Source organism: Aspergillus alliaceus (assembly GCF_009176365.1).
Source record: "Aspergillus alliaceus strain CBS 536.65 unplaced genomic scaffold BDW43scaffold_50, whole genome shotgun sequence".
Classification (NCBI taxonomy): Eukaryota; Fungi; Ascomycota; class Eurotiomycetes; order Eurotiales; family Aspergillaceae; genus Aspergillus; species Aspergillus alliaceus.
Genome location: NW_022474733.1, coordinates 238715 through 253876, shown reverse-complemented (window position 1 = coordinate 253876; position 15162 = coordinate 238715). Strand labels below are relative to the sequence as shown.

The following is a 15162-nucleotide window of genomic DNA, read 5'->3' as shown; positions in this document are numbered from 1 at the left end:
CATATGAAACGCACCAACATCTATCCTGGTGTTGGTCTTGCGGGTGAAGAGAACGACCATATGAAACGCACCAACATCTATCCCGGTGTTGGTCTTGCGGGTGAAGAGAACGAGCATGCAAAACGCACCAACATCTATCCCGGTGTCGGTCTTGCGGGTGAAGAGAACGACCATGCGAAACGCACCAACATCTATCCTGGTGTGGGTCTCGCTGGTGAGTCTGAAGAATAAATTCCAGCGTGAAGAGCATTCGGGCATCCAGAGTGGAATTGATAGGGTGTAGTAGAGAGGGTGAAAGCTATGAACCTGCCTTTGAGTTACTGGTAATTCCAATTCAAATAATGTGCTAGTCACATCACCAGATTTACTGAAATGAGATGTTGTTCTTGAAATTCTAGTTCTGTTAGCCTACGTAATATAATATGGTAAACTTCAGCTCACGAAACATTTTGCTTGATAGTATGCCGTTTCGTTCTTCGCAAGGTCCAACATCTGGCGGGGGGGCTTTCTTTCCAACACAATGTAACTTTGAGTAGGAAAATTGAAAAAAAAAAGGAATACTCGTATGTCTACGACTGAGGTCGGAACAACTGAAGTTTCCCCGCGATTTCTTTTCAGGATTGTTCATGAGGTAAGTTACTAGGCTACAACATCTATCCTATTCGATAGTGAGACCAGCTGATGGAATGGGCGACCTAAAGTTTCCTTACATCACCAATTCACGTATACACTTCCTTGAGAGGATAACAGGGCTAGGCCACTGACCTCAAACAGGATCCTGACTGAGGGGTCCCATAGACTCAGCATATTAGCGAGACTTTCCGACGGCAACGTGAGAACTTCCCTTCTTTGTCAGAGCGTACAGATAGAAGTAATGCTTCGGACTTAGGAAAGGATTGGCTACAGCTGGGGTGGAACGCCTAAGGAGGATAGTACGAAGCACGCCATAGCTGAAGTACCACGTAGCGCATAGAAATAGCCTTGCACGGTTGTATGCGTAATTCTGAGTCTCCCCAGCTTCACGCGGCTATGCCTAAAAAGCGAACCGCAAAAAAAGATTGCATTCGTATATGCCATGTAGGGTCCCCTCCCAAAGACCGTTAGTTGATGGTCGGCAGCTGCTGTAAACGAGTAGGATGCCTACATACAGGGTGCAAAGGAGGGGTAATCACCCTGTCTATAGTTAGGAACTGGCCAGATCAGAATGGATTCTGGGATCTGTAGTCGCCGCTCCCCACTTGCAAGTCCAGCGCCTCAACTACGGAAAATGAGCCCTAGGTCTAGTGCTCCGTAAAGTTCGACATGCATAAATACCAGTATTGCTGTACAAGGTATAAACTCAACATCCGTGTATTTATCCCGATGTATTCGAAAAGTCCCACGATGTACAAGGTCCCGCAAGAAAAGAAAGAGGGGTTAATCATGGGTCTGGTACGGTTGCCCGCTACATTGAGTTTGGCTTCTTGCATTGCATTGCATATTGAGGGGTATGATTTCTATTATTGTTGCCTCCAGCGAGAACCGATATCGGGACAGCACGATAGTTCGGAGGACTTGCCGTTCCCCTTCTCCTTCATGGAGAGCTCTACCATCACGCCTTTGCTGCCAGCCCCTGACTCTGTGTTTACAGAATAGCAGAAGCTGTGCTCCTAACATTCCATGGTACATCGATTCCCACAAGCTATGGAGTTGCGAGTCTGCACTAATCCTCCAATTTAGATGATGAAGTCCATATTCTGGTGGAGGTATCAACCTCAGCACTCCAACCAGGAGAAAACGGGCTACCAAAGGCTTTCCGAGATAGACGACGAAACTCAGCAACAGTTCCGCGTCCAAACACCACGATTCTCGAAACGAAGGTTAGCAACCATTGGGATAGTGTTACTTGCTGTTTCTGTGATAGGCGCAGGACTCCTCTTAGGATTCGCTCCTCGCCAGAAAGACTGCAATTGTGGGAACTCTATCAAAGAGGCATTGACCAAAGGTTGCAAATACGACCCCATGGCAACCTCGTGGCTACCACCCATATGCCGCGATGACGAGTTGATCGAGGAGTTCAACCATGCTGGCCCAGGGCCAGACGGGGCCTGGGCATATTACAAAGACCAAAATGGTACCCAAACAATGACCCTCGAGGAGGTGGGACAGCTAGCCGAGAAGACGGGTGATGAGGCGGCATTCTGGACGACTCATGAATGGCACCTTGCACATTGCCTGTTTTACTGGAAGAAGGAATCCCGTGCGCGTAAATCTGGAAAGGTGGTAATTGAGAAGAGCTTTGAAGGTGAATATCACGTCAAGCACTGCTCGCAGGTATTTCAGAGTTGTCGGCCTCTGCAGGAGATCAACACGCGTTCTTCTGCAGGTCTTAACTCGGATATAATAAAGTAGTCTGGAATACAGACTGAGGAAATGGGGTGGGAAAGCCTGATCACTTTGAGTACGTGAAGTATATTGCGGATATGTTTAGACAGTTGACCAATACTGGAACAATCTACCGCTGAACGCTTTCATTATGTGTGCTAGCGAAAGTGACTATATATATCTGAATTTGTAAGGGATCATAGAGCTGTTGAATGGATATCAAATAGCTGGGGTGAAATCCCAAGAAGTGTCTTGACATACAGGGTGAGAAACGTAATGTATCTCTATCTACATCCAATACCCCAAAAATACAATCCCAACCATGGTCATCATCAACTCGAATGGGGTCTCTTCATCCTCTATGAAATCTTCTACAGTTTCGAGGCTATGGGCGATATGATACCGTTGACTGGACCAAGCGCCATACACTCATTCACTGTGCTCCTCATGGCCGCTGATGGCCATCGGCGACCGTGAAGGCACATAAATGCCGACATGCTCCAGTAAAACTGCCATGGGGTATCATATATAGCCTCTGCATGCCGCCCAACCTCGCGACATTCCCCAGGGAGGAGCAATTGTGGTGCAATAGAATGAATGATACAACAACGCGGGTAAGGCAGATGGGAATGATGAGATCTGACTTCCAGCACAGGGTTCGATACCATTACAGGAGTGTCAATAGAGGTACCAACAGGAGTCACCAGGAAACTAGGTGGTTACCTTACAGTCGTGACTAGGCACAGTGACTTGACCAGAAACACTCATATTCTTGACCAAGCGACTTCGGAGGCATTGCCCCAGGCAAAAAGGGCTTCGAGGAATTACATCCGTTGCTCATCTTCAAGGAGATCCTCTCGGACATACCCCTGTGATGAACGAGATTGAACTCTCAGATACATGACGAGATGTAACGTTAGATCTCTGTTTGGCATGTGAGTGCCCGTCCGAAGTCCGGATGTATGATTCTCCTTGTCAATATAGTCATTCCAGATAATGTAAGTACTTTCGTTGCGGAACCATTGCGATGTACGGTGGCGAATAAAGGGAGTTTGACGAATCAATACGGTGTACGTCCGTTGTGTATCGTGGGAAGAAAGCTGCCTTACCCGGCAATAATTAAAATACGCACGGCAGAGTACAAGTACGGGTACGGGCTTGTTTTAACCACCCTAGCATTGTAAGGCGCCTCGCAGTCCTGCAGGTCTGACGCAGTCCGCATCACTGGTACAGCTTCTCCAAGGATAAGATAAGTGAGGCAAGGAGCTAGGAAGGCCAGAGCCTAGCAGCTTACTTGGAGCACCACCCACCACATTGTCACCATCAAGCCTTACTCGACCCCGCAACACGACCTGTTTTCCTTCTCTTGCTCCTCTTTCCCGTCTCCTACTTTACTGTCTTGGAGGAAACTTAGTGAAGAACAGTCCTTCATCGTTCTATAAGACTCCAGGGACTTACTTTCTCGCTTTATCTAATCACATATTAGATGTGGCCTAGAGTGACAGATAACATGGAGTTCAAATATAAAGAATGGTATACAGATAATCTTTCTCCCAGCAGAATATCTCCCTCTTTTACCGCAAGGCTGATCGAATGCTACTAGCCCAGAGGACGATCGTACCCTCTCCAGCGAGAGCCTGCTGCATGATGCGGAGGTTGGAAACCAGAAAAGACCCCTTCCCAAACGCCAGCCGTGGATCAAATTTATCCACCGCTTCAAAACCATCCTCTATATTGCTCTAGCACTCTATGGCCTTCTCAGTCTCTTGCTCCAGACTATAAAATATATTCAATCTCAACAACCCATCACGTGTGATTGTGGAAGCTCCACGGCTGAAGCCTTGAGCAAAGGCTGTAAATACGACACCATGTCGGCAGCGTGGCTTCCAGAACCATGCAGAGATGACGAGCTGAGTGCTGAATTCGACCGGATGGGCCCTGGACCTAATGGCAAGTGGTCCTACTGGGCGGACCAGAACCGCACGCGAGAGCTAAGCATCGAGGAGCTATCCCTGTTGCCAGATAATAATCTGCCATTTTTTACGACGTGGGATTGGCATGTCGCCCATTGTTCCTATCGCTGGCGCAAGCAGTTGCGCCCTAACTTTCTATTTTATAAGATGAACAGGGACGCTGCGTATGGCCACGTTGAACACTGTGAGGAGGTTATGAGGGTGCATGATAGAGAGCAGACCATTATGTCAGGTGTCGGCTTGAATGGGTCGACATATTCTTGAGGTCAAAATGTCTTATTTGCTATTCCCACCTCTTCTTTGCATTTTCAAAAATGCGGTGGGCCGCTTTGAATGGCATTACATACTGGCTTTTATGTGATATACCGAATATCTAGCTTGGGTAAATGAGAAAATACCCCGAATCTATTTCAGCTACGGTTATTTCTGCTTCACATGAATCTCGTAACAATGGAATGTATACATCTTCCATATAAACTTCAGTTTATGGGAAGAATATTAAGTAAGTACGATACTCAGCACGCATGGCCATTCAGTGAGACTATATCTGCTATTGTCTATCGGGTTCTTGATCTCCTAACTTTCATGGAAGAGATGCCAGGCACAATGTGTGGGAGGAATTTGCGACACATACGTATTTATGCCATTACAGTGAAATATGGCGGATGTCCATGGTTAACTAGGTTCGATCATTTATACTGAAAGTTTTACTATAGCATGAACGCCGCCCCCAATGCAGCGCAGCCACCTAGTCTCAACACCCATACTGTACTTTCTGGGAGACCTAGGAGATAGCACAACCAAAAGACCCCGCTACTCATGACTGCAGCAAGTATCTGTGGCGCTGATATTGCAACGTTGTGAATGCTCATGATACTTCCTGCCTGTCCCAGAGGCAGCTCTGAACTCTCTGCTTCCGCGATAGTCTCCAAGTCCCTTCGTGTAGCAATCTCAGCCCCTATCATTGTATAAGGCACTATGGAAGAGATAGACCAGGGGATACCAATTAGCGCCACCAGAGTAGCGGCCTGGATCCAATTTGTGACAATTGTCGTACTGAACATCCCCGCCGCAAAGAATATGTGGCCAAAACGCCATATCATCACTATTTTAGGAAGGCGTTGCTTGCCGGAACCTTTCTCATTTCCTCCCTGTGCGGTTCGGTCCAGGAAGGTAGGAATAATAGCGGAGGATACAAGGCTTACGAGAGCACACAAAAGACCCGCTAGTGAACCTATCTCAACCCTTGTTTCAGTGTTTAGTGCACCACCTGTGTCTATGTGGAAGTTAGTGAGGTCCTATTTTCTAACCATAACGGTCGACAGGTGTAGCATACAAACTTCGTTCACATAGCTGCAGAGAAAGAGGTTAACATGAAGACGATGAATATGACACTGCCGGGACTCACAGCGTCTGGAAATGAAGGAATGGAAACCAGCCGAACCACGCTACAAACTGCACACGACATACTCTGCGTATTGGGTCCGGCAACGCCCTCAGCTCCTCGAAAATATATTTCAATGGGCTCAGTGGGTGTCCTTCCCTAGGGCATAACTCTGTGCCAGGCGATTCACTGTATTCCTTGGTAAAAGCGCAGCTCACGAAGGTTGTCAACATAAGGATGATAGAGCCCAGTATGCACAAGGCCTGAAATCCAGTAATGGGTGGCCAATTGAGCGTTTTTACGCCTAAGGGAATGCCCATGAAATACCCGATAATATTACCAGCACCAATCATATAGCTGGTCCAAATATTCACCCAAGTTTGCTCGTGCGCACAATGGGCTTCAACCATTAATGCCCGCAGGCCATTCTGTACCGGCTGGAAGGAAATGTTCAAGGCGTAGACCAACAGCGCCGCGAACACCTTCACTACCAATGTCGCGGCGGTAGGCTCCAGTTGAAACCACCTCATCAAGGAGGAATGGGCATGAACCAGGCTTGCAAGCAGATTTATGCAGATCGAAACTCCCATGGACCCATAAATAATGAATGGTCGCCGTCGACCCCATGATGATCGATAGGTATCACTAAGTGCGCCTATGTATGGTTGGACGATGACACCACACACTGGCCCAGCCATTAAGGTTAGGGCACTGGCAGGCTTGCTGAAGCCAAGACTCAGGAGATGGGCCTGGTGGATTATCAGTGAAGTTGATATCAATATACAGGAGCCCTGATTATAAAGCACTTACCGTGCCATGAGCAAAGTAAATGGCCCATATTACCTGAAGTCTAGAAGAATAATCTCAGCAGGCAGCGTACAATCATCGGACATCTACTTACCCAGCAAAACTACACGTTGAAGCTAACAAACTATAACCAGAGATCGCCATTCTCGCTCGGCCAACTGGTATTCTGGTTGAGACAGACTTGTTCGCGTTGACGATTAATCGTTTGTTAATAGAGAAGCTCCATTGAGATGGTTTCTGTCACAAAAATCAAATGAACCACAGCTACTACTGAGAGGGCTAGACGGTCATCTACCAAAGACAGCATTCTCGCGTGTGGAATCAGACAACCGATACCCCGCTCAGTTGTCGTAACCTTGCAGATGAGTTGTGATATTAGGCGTCCAACAGGAAGCAAGGCCGATCCTTGCGGATGACGATGAAACTACTCGTAGGCTTCGCATTGCAACATCCGAGCAGCAAACTGCATGTAAGGAGTGCATCACCTGTACGCCGTAAGCAGCTCCGCAGCGCCAGCATGTATCCCACTGTATGTAACATCAATCCGTATAGAGTTGAGTCAGCAGGGTACGGGAATATGTACATGCAAGCTCATCTTCTACTCCAACAGGATCCGGCTCGCTGCTCGTGGCCAGAACCACTGCTTCTCATGAGACGGAGGATAACTTAACCCCGATCGATTACTTCAATAGGATGTGCAGACAGAAGAGGTGAGGGGACGTGCAGATAATAGCTGCATGGACGATCTTTTGCGACAGATCCGCACGGCATATCGTACCAATTAAAGTTGATGGCGCAAGCCAAGCTTGGGGAATGTCCGGATTCTCCCGTTCGGATATTTCCGAGCATACATAAAATACGGTGGATCGTTCGTATAGGTGTATGTGCAATACGCAAGTACCCAGCTGCAGGCTGCATGTACCAAATTCCAAACCCAGTTAGAGTCAACCTGCACGAGTTGCAGTTAGGCCTTCCAAGTGACCGAAAACCAAGGGATGCTTGGACCAAGGATCGGGATTTGCGATTTCGAACAGAAAATCGGAGAGATCTGATTATGGCTCTACCGAAGAACCTGTAGGCAGACCATTCTGGCAGGTAGATTGGGGTCCTCGAGTGAGCTTGGTCTAATCTTCCTGGTGCTGGGCCCTGACCTCGCTATTCACACTTTGATTTATTCGGCACAGAAGTTTACACACTATCAATGGCTACCAAGGACGCCGATTTCAACGAGCCGCTACTTAGAGCGGACATGGGGTTCTGTGAGAAGGCATCATGGCCGCTGAAGCGCGTTCTCTTCGTGGCAGTAGCACTCAGTCTCTTGGTTTCTATGGTCGGCGCTATTATTGTTCATGTCGCACTTTTGTCGCATCCGCCGGTTGAATATGGGGCTCAATTGCTCCCAGGTTTGGAAGCTCGGCCGCGTGAGTGAATGTATTGTCTCTCTATCCTAAACGGAACTAATAATCGATTCACGTTTAGTTGGCCCAATCCTGAAGGCATATAACCCTGATCCCACATACACAATCTACCAGAGCAACGATACGAGAGAGAAATGGATGCAGTTATTTCCACGTATGTTATGATGACATGAGCCTGTGAAGCCCATGTACTAATGAATACCATTCCGTATTAGGAGGTATGGGTTACATTCAGATTGATAAGGTGAAGGAGCTTGGGATAGTCCCAGACTTTATTCGCAATGTCAACACAGACGGATCTGGCCGATTCTGTGTAGCAGCATTTCATCAGCTACACTGCCTTGTACGCCCTCTACCTTCTGCCTTAGGGCTTGTGAACGCCCCCACTGATAAACACCAGTATCTCATCTTCGAGGAGTTTTCTCAAGCTCTTCATGGCCAAATCAAGCATCCATCCGGACACACAATTCATTGCTATGACTATTTGCGCCAGTCAATCATGTGTGCCGCCGATTCAAATCTAGAGCCATTCAGATCGCGATTTGAAGGGATGAAACCAGGTGATGGAGTGGACGGGATTGGCAGTATCCACCAATGCCGAAACTTCGAGGAATTGTATGCGTGGGCAGACAGGTTCCGATACAAAGACGATGCCGATGCAGAGCAGTTTGAAGGATAACACACTATATCACTCCAGTCTCATTAAGCGCTTTAGTACACAATATATAAAATTTGGTTAGGCAAGCAATATACTCTGTACTGGTTCATATATCCATCAATATCTCGGTGTGGTTTTTACATTGGACAGTCCAGTCCGAAGCTGTGCGCACAAATAACGAATATCCCCATTCTTGGAAGGCCAAAAAGAGGATCGCAAATCATCCAATTAATTCGAAGAAAGCCATTATTTAGTACCCATACGTAGAACCATTCTTACCAATAGCCAACCAGACAGGGATTTTGCAGGACAGCGAATGGCAGTGGGAAAGAAGGGTTACTTACCTAAGCTGGAACAGCACTACCTAACTAACAAGACACCTCCTGTTAAATCACTTTGACTGCTGGAAACTCTGGTACTTCACCCCACACTCCATCACAATAAACAAAATGGCAGCTACTCAGTTCTCCATTCAACTAGCCTCGCCTGAGCACGCTCCCATCCTCGGCAAGATAAGTGGTGATTCGTTTCTCAACGATCGCCATACCCAGATGAAAGGCCTCGGAAAAGATCCATATGACCTGGAAAGGTCGATGGCAGCAGACATACCTCGACAAGCTACATCGCCCAATATCGTTCTCCTGGAAGCGGTGGATAGTACATCTGGAGAAGTTGCAGGGTGGGTATCCTGGGGGTTTCGAGGATTTACACCTGCGGAGATTGCCGCAGTGCGACCTGGTGAATTATTCACGTTTGTGCATAACTCTTCTGAGAAAGGTGAACGAGGGGAGGAAAAGCCTGCTGCAAAAGACCAGGATGACACATCAAGTGAGGTCGTGGAGGGTGACCCAATCAAGCGACTAGAAGCCATGACCGGAGCAGATCTCAAACGCTGGATGGACAAGGTCATGCCGGATGGCACCAAGTGCATGTTTGTCATATCCCTCTGCGTGGCCCCTAAGTGGCAGTCTCGAGGAGTAGGATCGTTGCTCCTGCAGTGGGGTACAGACACTGCCGATTCAACCGGGGTATTCATGTGGGTACATTCATCGGCCGGTGCGTGGCAAATGTATCGAAGTCACGGTTTTGAAACGATCGAAAAGCTCGATGTCGACCTAGATCAGTATGCGCCTGCACCACCTCCTGATAACGAGGAGATATGGGGACATTATGTGTTTCGGTATATGATACGGTTACCCCAGGGCAGCCGTGGATGAGCCTCCTCATGATTAAGGATATGTCAGCCATATCCATTCATTGTCTATGCAGTTGGGACCCTATAAACACTAGAAAGTACTTTATATCACGTCTGCACAGGCCCTCAGCGTAGACAGAGTGTAAGCGTATGGTTAGCGCTGGCTATCAAGCCTCCTGTATCAACGCTGAAAACAGCAGGTTACCATAGTGACATGGTTGTTGCATTCAACATCAATACTTTTCCAGAAAATAGCTTCCTATCACTCAAGCAATATGATCATTTGGTAAATAACGTTCGAAGAAGGGAAAAACATAAACTTGGGCAACATCACCGTATATGACGGGAAAATTATTGACATAATGTTCGTATATATATTCTCGTCCGGGTTAAGAGCTGGGCTAAGAACTAGAGCTAAAGGAAACGATCAATATCGCCAGATCGACCTACAGAATATCATAATCCCAGTCATTCTCTAGACCATGCAATACACTAGTTTTCTTGTCGGCGACTGTAAATACATCAATGTTCTATCTGGGTGACATGCCGATATCATACACCCCGTATACCCAACACGAGTTTCTCTGACCACCCTCTTTCATGGTGAAGAGAGAACATCCGTACAATATTCGATAGAATCTGCATATCTTGGTGATGGAGTCACGTTTGAGGGGTTCTCTGTATCTGGGTTTTCCTTCTTCTATGGCTGGTGAGTGTACGGTAACAGGAGACATCCTGTGTCACATCCAACACCTCATCGCAGCGCTTCGTAGTTTTCGATAGCCCCATGACTCCCACGTAATAAGGGTTGATATCCTCTGCATTGACAAGAAATTCACTAGGGAGAAGAACATGCAGATACCCTTGATGAGGGCGTACTCAATATTTAACCCTGCAATCTGATGTAAGGATCGCCCCGCTGTTTCTATGCATGACTGGATTCTTCACACATCTTTCGTGAATATATGGCGGGAAGAACGCCCAGTTAACACTGAATGAGCTGATATTATTTTCCCCTTTGTTCAAGCCCTCTAACAGGAGACACATCTGCCGTGTACGAAAGTAATGATGGCCTTCATTAGAGATGCATCGAACAAGTAGGGGCAGAAATGGAACACTCGCGACGTAGAGTCGATTGCTAAAGCTGGCCCCTGGGCGATTGCGACGGCAGCATGCTCTACCATAATTCCTTTGGGCTCTCCGGTGCTGCGCGAGGTGGAAATATTATACGCCGCTTGGCCCTGTTGGATGTTCACGTCGCGCGGTCTTGCGTCTAGTACAAGCTGCTTCACGAGCGCAGTATCAATGGAAATATTTCCAATTCGCGGGCTGAGATTTTTTCGATAGGTCTGCCGAGGTTAGCACAACGTGGGCGTTATTATTAATGAAATTTAACGTCCATATAGAGTCGTTGGCTATGACAGACACATGCTCCTCAGCAGCGGCCGTAAGCCTCTTCCCCCAGATGGTTCTCTAGGGGTCCCGTCGGCCCCCTCTGTCTTTGTATATGAACATTCTGGTCCATTTCCTCACCCGATCCGCCTATCTGCGCCAGGGCATTTGGACTATGCCCTTCACAGTATTCTGTGCTTGCGGTGAATGCCATTACTTAAGTATAGCTAGGTGGCGTCTTTACTATCCTTTTTCCCTACGCTCTGTTTCTTCTACTAGTTTTAAGTCTCTTAGGTTATCTTTAGAGACTTTAGCTGCTTCCTGTGCTTCTTTTTCTAGAAAGTAACCGATTTTTATTACTGTAAGAAAGGCTAGTAATACCTTGATTACTCTCTAGTCTCTGAAGAGACGACTCTCTAGAACTACTTTCCCTTATCCTAGTAATAATATACCTGTCCCTAATTTGGGCCTTATATAGCGTCTTTCTCTGACTGTTACCGCCTATATTCTACTAACAAATGACCTGCCGTTTCCAGTGGAGTCTGGCAGTTTTGGCACCTGAAGAGGTCCTGGGCTCCTATTTTATAGTGTTAAGCTGCTATAGATCTATATTCTGTTTTTATCTAGTAATTGCGACATGCTAACTACTTAGGAGTAGCTGCTGCTACTGGATCCAGATCTTATCCTTTTTTTGGTCAGTAGGTCTATTAAGCCCTCGGTAGTCTGCCTGATAGTTCTTTCCTCAGCTATTCTTGCCTTTATATTTCGCTAGTCTCTATACAGGACTGCCTTGTGTGGGCTAGACTAAGTCTTCTGTCTAAGGCTTTATAGGCCTTCCCTGTAGCTCCCTTAGCTGCTTGGTTAGCCCTTTTATTCCCTATTATATCTTGATATCCCGGAGCCCATTAAATCGTTATCTTACAGCCTCGCTGGGATAGTTCTTGGGTCACCCCTAGGGCCTGAAGGCCCATATCTGCCCTGGGTCTGATAGACTATGGCAGAGCTGCTTGAAAATCTAGTAGAACTCCTAAAGGGCTTTATATATTGTTATTAGTTCAGTATCAAAGACCTTCTTTTCTTACCCTAGAGATATTCTCCTGTGTAGGCACTAGTATAGTACCTGGAAATGCCTTAGGAAGAACGTAGACCACATTACCGCTGGGGCTTTCCTAACCTCAGCGCCCCTACTAGTCCTTTTCTGACTTGTGACGGACAATTCTATACATCATAAAATTCTGCTTTGCGCAACCCTTGCATTCCTCGGTCTCTACTTTGCCGTCGCCTTGCCGCCTCTCGATATGAAGGTATCCCATGCCGTGAAAGAAAAGGAAGGCCAAGTCCCTCGTGCTTTTCGTCAGGAATGAGTTATAGCGTTGGCCTATGGCCTAACAAACATGGGCTTTGGCTGGAAGCCTTATAGGGCCTATGTTTGCTCCGGAAATCACCGCTGCGTGTAGACGTCTGGCGTCACTTGAGGCCCAGATATCGAAGCTGTTATATCCGGTCGACACTGGTAGCGGATGGTTAAATTGTATGGAATAGGTATTAATGCTCTTGTGCCCGCTGGGAGTGGCTGGGAAGTTTATGAGTATTAGTACGTGTTGACAGCTAGTTGAACCCTGCGAAGTAAATGAATACTTATAAGAGTCCACAGGTTACCGAAACAGTACTTTGGTGGCTTCCTGAATATATTGGACGAGGAGTGTGGCGGCTTTCTTTGCTAACATAGAGTATAATTTAGACAGTGTAATGGATGGCATACCTTACGCTCTACCGTCCCCTTGTTCACAAATATTTAGACGTAAATCACGAAAGAAATCCAAAATTTCAACGAAGGGCCACTCCTCATTTACTTTCTGCTGTGCACCAACTTCCCCTGAACCCACACATTCTTAACATTCCGGTCATCACCGCTCCACATCCATTTCTGAATCTGCTCCTGCCACGTCTCATTTCCAAACAAATCAACATTGCCCACAGGACCAGACTTGGCAATGCTCCGACCAGTGAGGCCATTTACACGTGCACCAAGCGGGCTCACGCTGTTATTCTTCACAGCACCCAGCTCAATCAGCTGCGCATCCCAGATCATCCCCTTATCGAAGCCGCCAATGTCATCTGCCATGTCCACAACTGCTGCACCGCCCCGTGTAGCTAGATAAAGGCCCTCGTCAACAGAAAGCTTCTCATGCCCAGCGGGTGTTGAGTTACCCGTCGTCTCCGGGAACTCGCGACTGTAACCAAGCAATCTAGACACCAAGCAGGCCTGTCGGGCCGCTTCGAGGATACTGGGGCTGTACCCGCCGCTCACATCCGTGCCTAGGCCAACCGTTAGGCCCTCATCAAGCATGATCCGGACAGGAGCAAGTCCAGAGCCCAAGGCGGAGTTTGACGCTGGGCAGTGCGCGATCTTAGAGTTGCGCTCACGGATAAGATTCCGCTCGTCGTGGGTTAGATGCACCCCGTGCGCGAGGATGGTACGAGAGGTAAGTAGGTGGGCCTTATCGTAGACGTCGGCGTAGCTGGTTGCGTCCGGGAAGAGTCGGTGGACGAGGTCAACCTCATCTGTAGTCTCGGAAATATGTGTTTGGATGTGGAGAGGCGGGTTGTAGGATGCCGCTAGTTTGCCGAGGCTATCAAGGGAGTAATTGGAGCAGCTCGGGGCGAACCTAGGCGTGATAATTGGGTTAATCAATGTTCCCCTTGGGTCTAGAGTGCGGATGTAATCTATTGTCGATTTTGTTGCGTGGAGGCCCTCGTCGGCAGATTGGTCGACGTAGTAAGGTGGGCATTGATCGCGGTTATCCATACAGACACGGCCAATGAAGGCACGTTGGCCGTGGGTGTGGCAGAGCGCTGCGAGGGCGTTTGTGGCCGCGACGTGGATGGTGGCGAAGTAAGATGCGCATGTCGTGCCGTGGGCAAGAGTGCGTACGACAACTTGATCATAGACACGCAGACCATCGGGAGGCGTGTTTTTGGGGTCTTTGTCTTGGTTGTTTGGGTCTGTCTTGGAGCCAAAGCTAGCTTCTACTGGGAATGTGTATTCATTCAGCCAGTCCAGGAGGCCTGCTGACCCAAAAAGACCAATGTTGGGAAGCTGCGGCGCGTGGATGTGGGTGTCTACAAGGTCAGTGCTGGGTAGATCATCAGCAAGGGAGATAGGATATACCGATGAATCCGGGAAAGAAGAACTCATTTTGTTCATCGTTAGACTCCACAACCCTGATTTTGGTGGATGAATCGGCATTGCCATTGGTTGTGGTATCGGCGTCAGTCCAGCCGTGGCGCGACAGGAACGATTGGAAACTGGCATCGTCATGGACTTGCCAATCATATCCCTTGATACGGCCATCTTCAGACGAAACCCACAGGGCACCTTGATTTCGAACGAGCTTCGGCTTTGCCGAACTCGAATTAAGCCGGGGAAGATGAATGAATGTACCGCGATAAACAGTGTATGGATATGCTACGACAATATTGCCGCAAGCATTAAGTAATGCAAGACACACCCACACTGCACACGACCCCACAGGCAATCTGCAAAAGTTCAGAATCATACTAAGGACGAATGCTGATCAATGCTCACAGCTTGGATCAGGCTACGTCTGGAGGATAGCGCTGATTGATATATCCTTATCGATGGTCCGGAAATGGAGAACCAGGATGGCGGTACCCGAAATGGCAGACACAGCAGGGCACCGCAGAGTGTGAAGGCTGCACCTGCTTGATTGAAGAAGCTCCTGGCGATCCCGAGTATTTTGGTCGGTGTTCGGCTATTTCCGACTGATTACGCAGGTAAAAGATGCGGGGATAAAGTATAGGAAGAGGAGGGGGGACTGATCAGCGGTGATGTTCAGTGAAAGAATTTGAACCGCAAGCAAATCAAGAGGGATGATATTGCAGACCACAGACCTGACATATATTGATATTCAGACGGGGCTTCCGCGCTGGGGTGAAGAAATATATCT

The 15162-nt window shown here is 47.8% G+C and overlaps 6 protein-coding genes across 6 annotated transcripts; 3 read left to right on the top strand and 3 right to left on the bottom strand.

Moving 5' to 3' along the window:
- Positions 1-60: 60 nt before the first annotated feature.
- On the top strand, positions 61-4601 carry BDW43DRAFT_314741 (uncharacterized protein; the record flags this gene model as incomplete). The annotated part of the gene is made up of 4 exons (XM_032047888.1): positions 61-201; positions 1720-2313; positions 3851-3897; positions 3968-4601. 4 exons carry the CDS (start codon positions 61-63, stop codon positions 4599-4601), a joined length of 1416 nt encoding a protein of 471 aa, XP_031896544.1.
- A 382-nt stretch (positions 4602-4983) lies between these two features.
- Positions 4984-6672, bottom strand: BDW43DRAFT_314740 (major facilitator superfamily domain-containing protein; the record flags this gene model as incomplete). Its single annotated transcript, XM_032047887.1, has 6 exons — positions 4984-5016; positions 5105-5613; positions 5674-5690; positions 5746-6470; positions 6532-6571; positions 6623-6672. 6 exons carry the CDS (start codon positions 6670-6672, stop codon positions 4984-4986), a joined length of 1374 nt encoding a protein of 457 aa, XP_031896543.1.
- A 1057-nt stretch (positions 6673-7729) lies between these two features.
- On the top strand, positions 7730-8625 carry BDW43DRAFT_314739 (uncharacterized protein; the record flags this gene model as incomplete). The annotated part of the gene is made up of 4 exons (XM_032047886.1): positions 7730-7949; positions 8008-8100; positions 8162-8289; positions 8347-8625. The coding sequence occupies 4 exons, from the start codon at positions 7730-7732 to the stop codon at positions 8623-8625; spliced, it is 720 nt and encodes a 239-aa protein (XP_031896542.1).
- A 393-nt stretch (positions 8626-9018) lies between these two features.
- On the top strand, positions 9019-9887 carry BDW43DRAFT_287838 (GNAT family N-acetyltransferase). Its single transcript, XM_032043199.1, has one exon. It carries the CDS (start codon positions 9054-9056, stop codon positions 9819-9821), a length of 768 nt encoding a protein of 255 aa, XP_031896541.1. The 5' UTR covers positions 9019-9053; the 3' UTR covers positions 9822-9887.
- A 943-nt stretch (positions 9888-10830) lies between these two features.
- Positions 10831-11201, bottom strand: BDW43DRAFT_314737 (uncharacterized protein; the record flags this gene model as incomplete). The annotated part of the gene is made up of 2 exons (XM_032047885.1): positions 10831-11148; positions 11196-11201. The coding sequence occupies 2 exons, from the start codon at positions 11199-11201 to the stop codon at positions 10831-10833; spliced, it is 324 nt and encodes a 107-aa protein (XP_031896540.1).
- A 1839-nt stretch (positions 11202-13040) lies between these two features.
- BDW43DRAFT_322057 (uncharacterized protein) lies at positions 13041-14751 on the bottom strand (the record flags this gene model as incomplete). Its single annotated transcript, XM_032049474.1, has 2 exons — positions 13041-14314; positions 14364-14751. 2 exons carry the CDS (start codon positions 14749-14751, stop codon positions 13041-13043), a joined length of 1662 nt encoding a protein of 553 aa, XP_031896539.1.
- Positions 14752-15162: the final 411 nt, after the last annotated feature.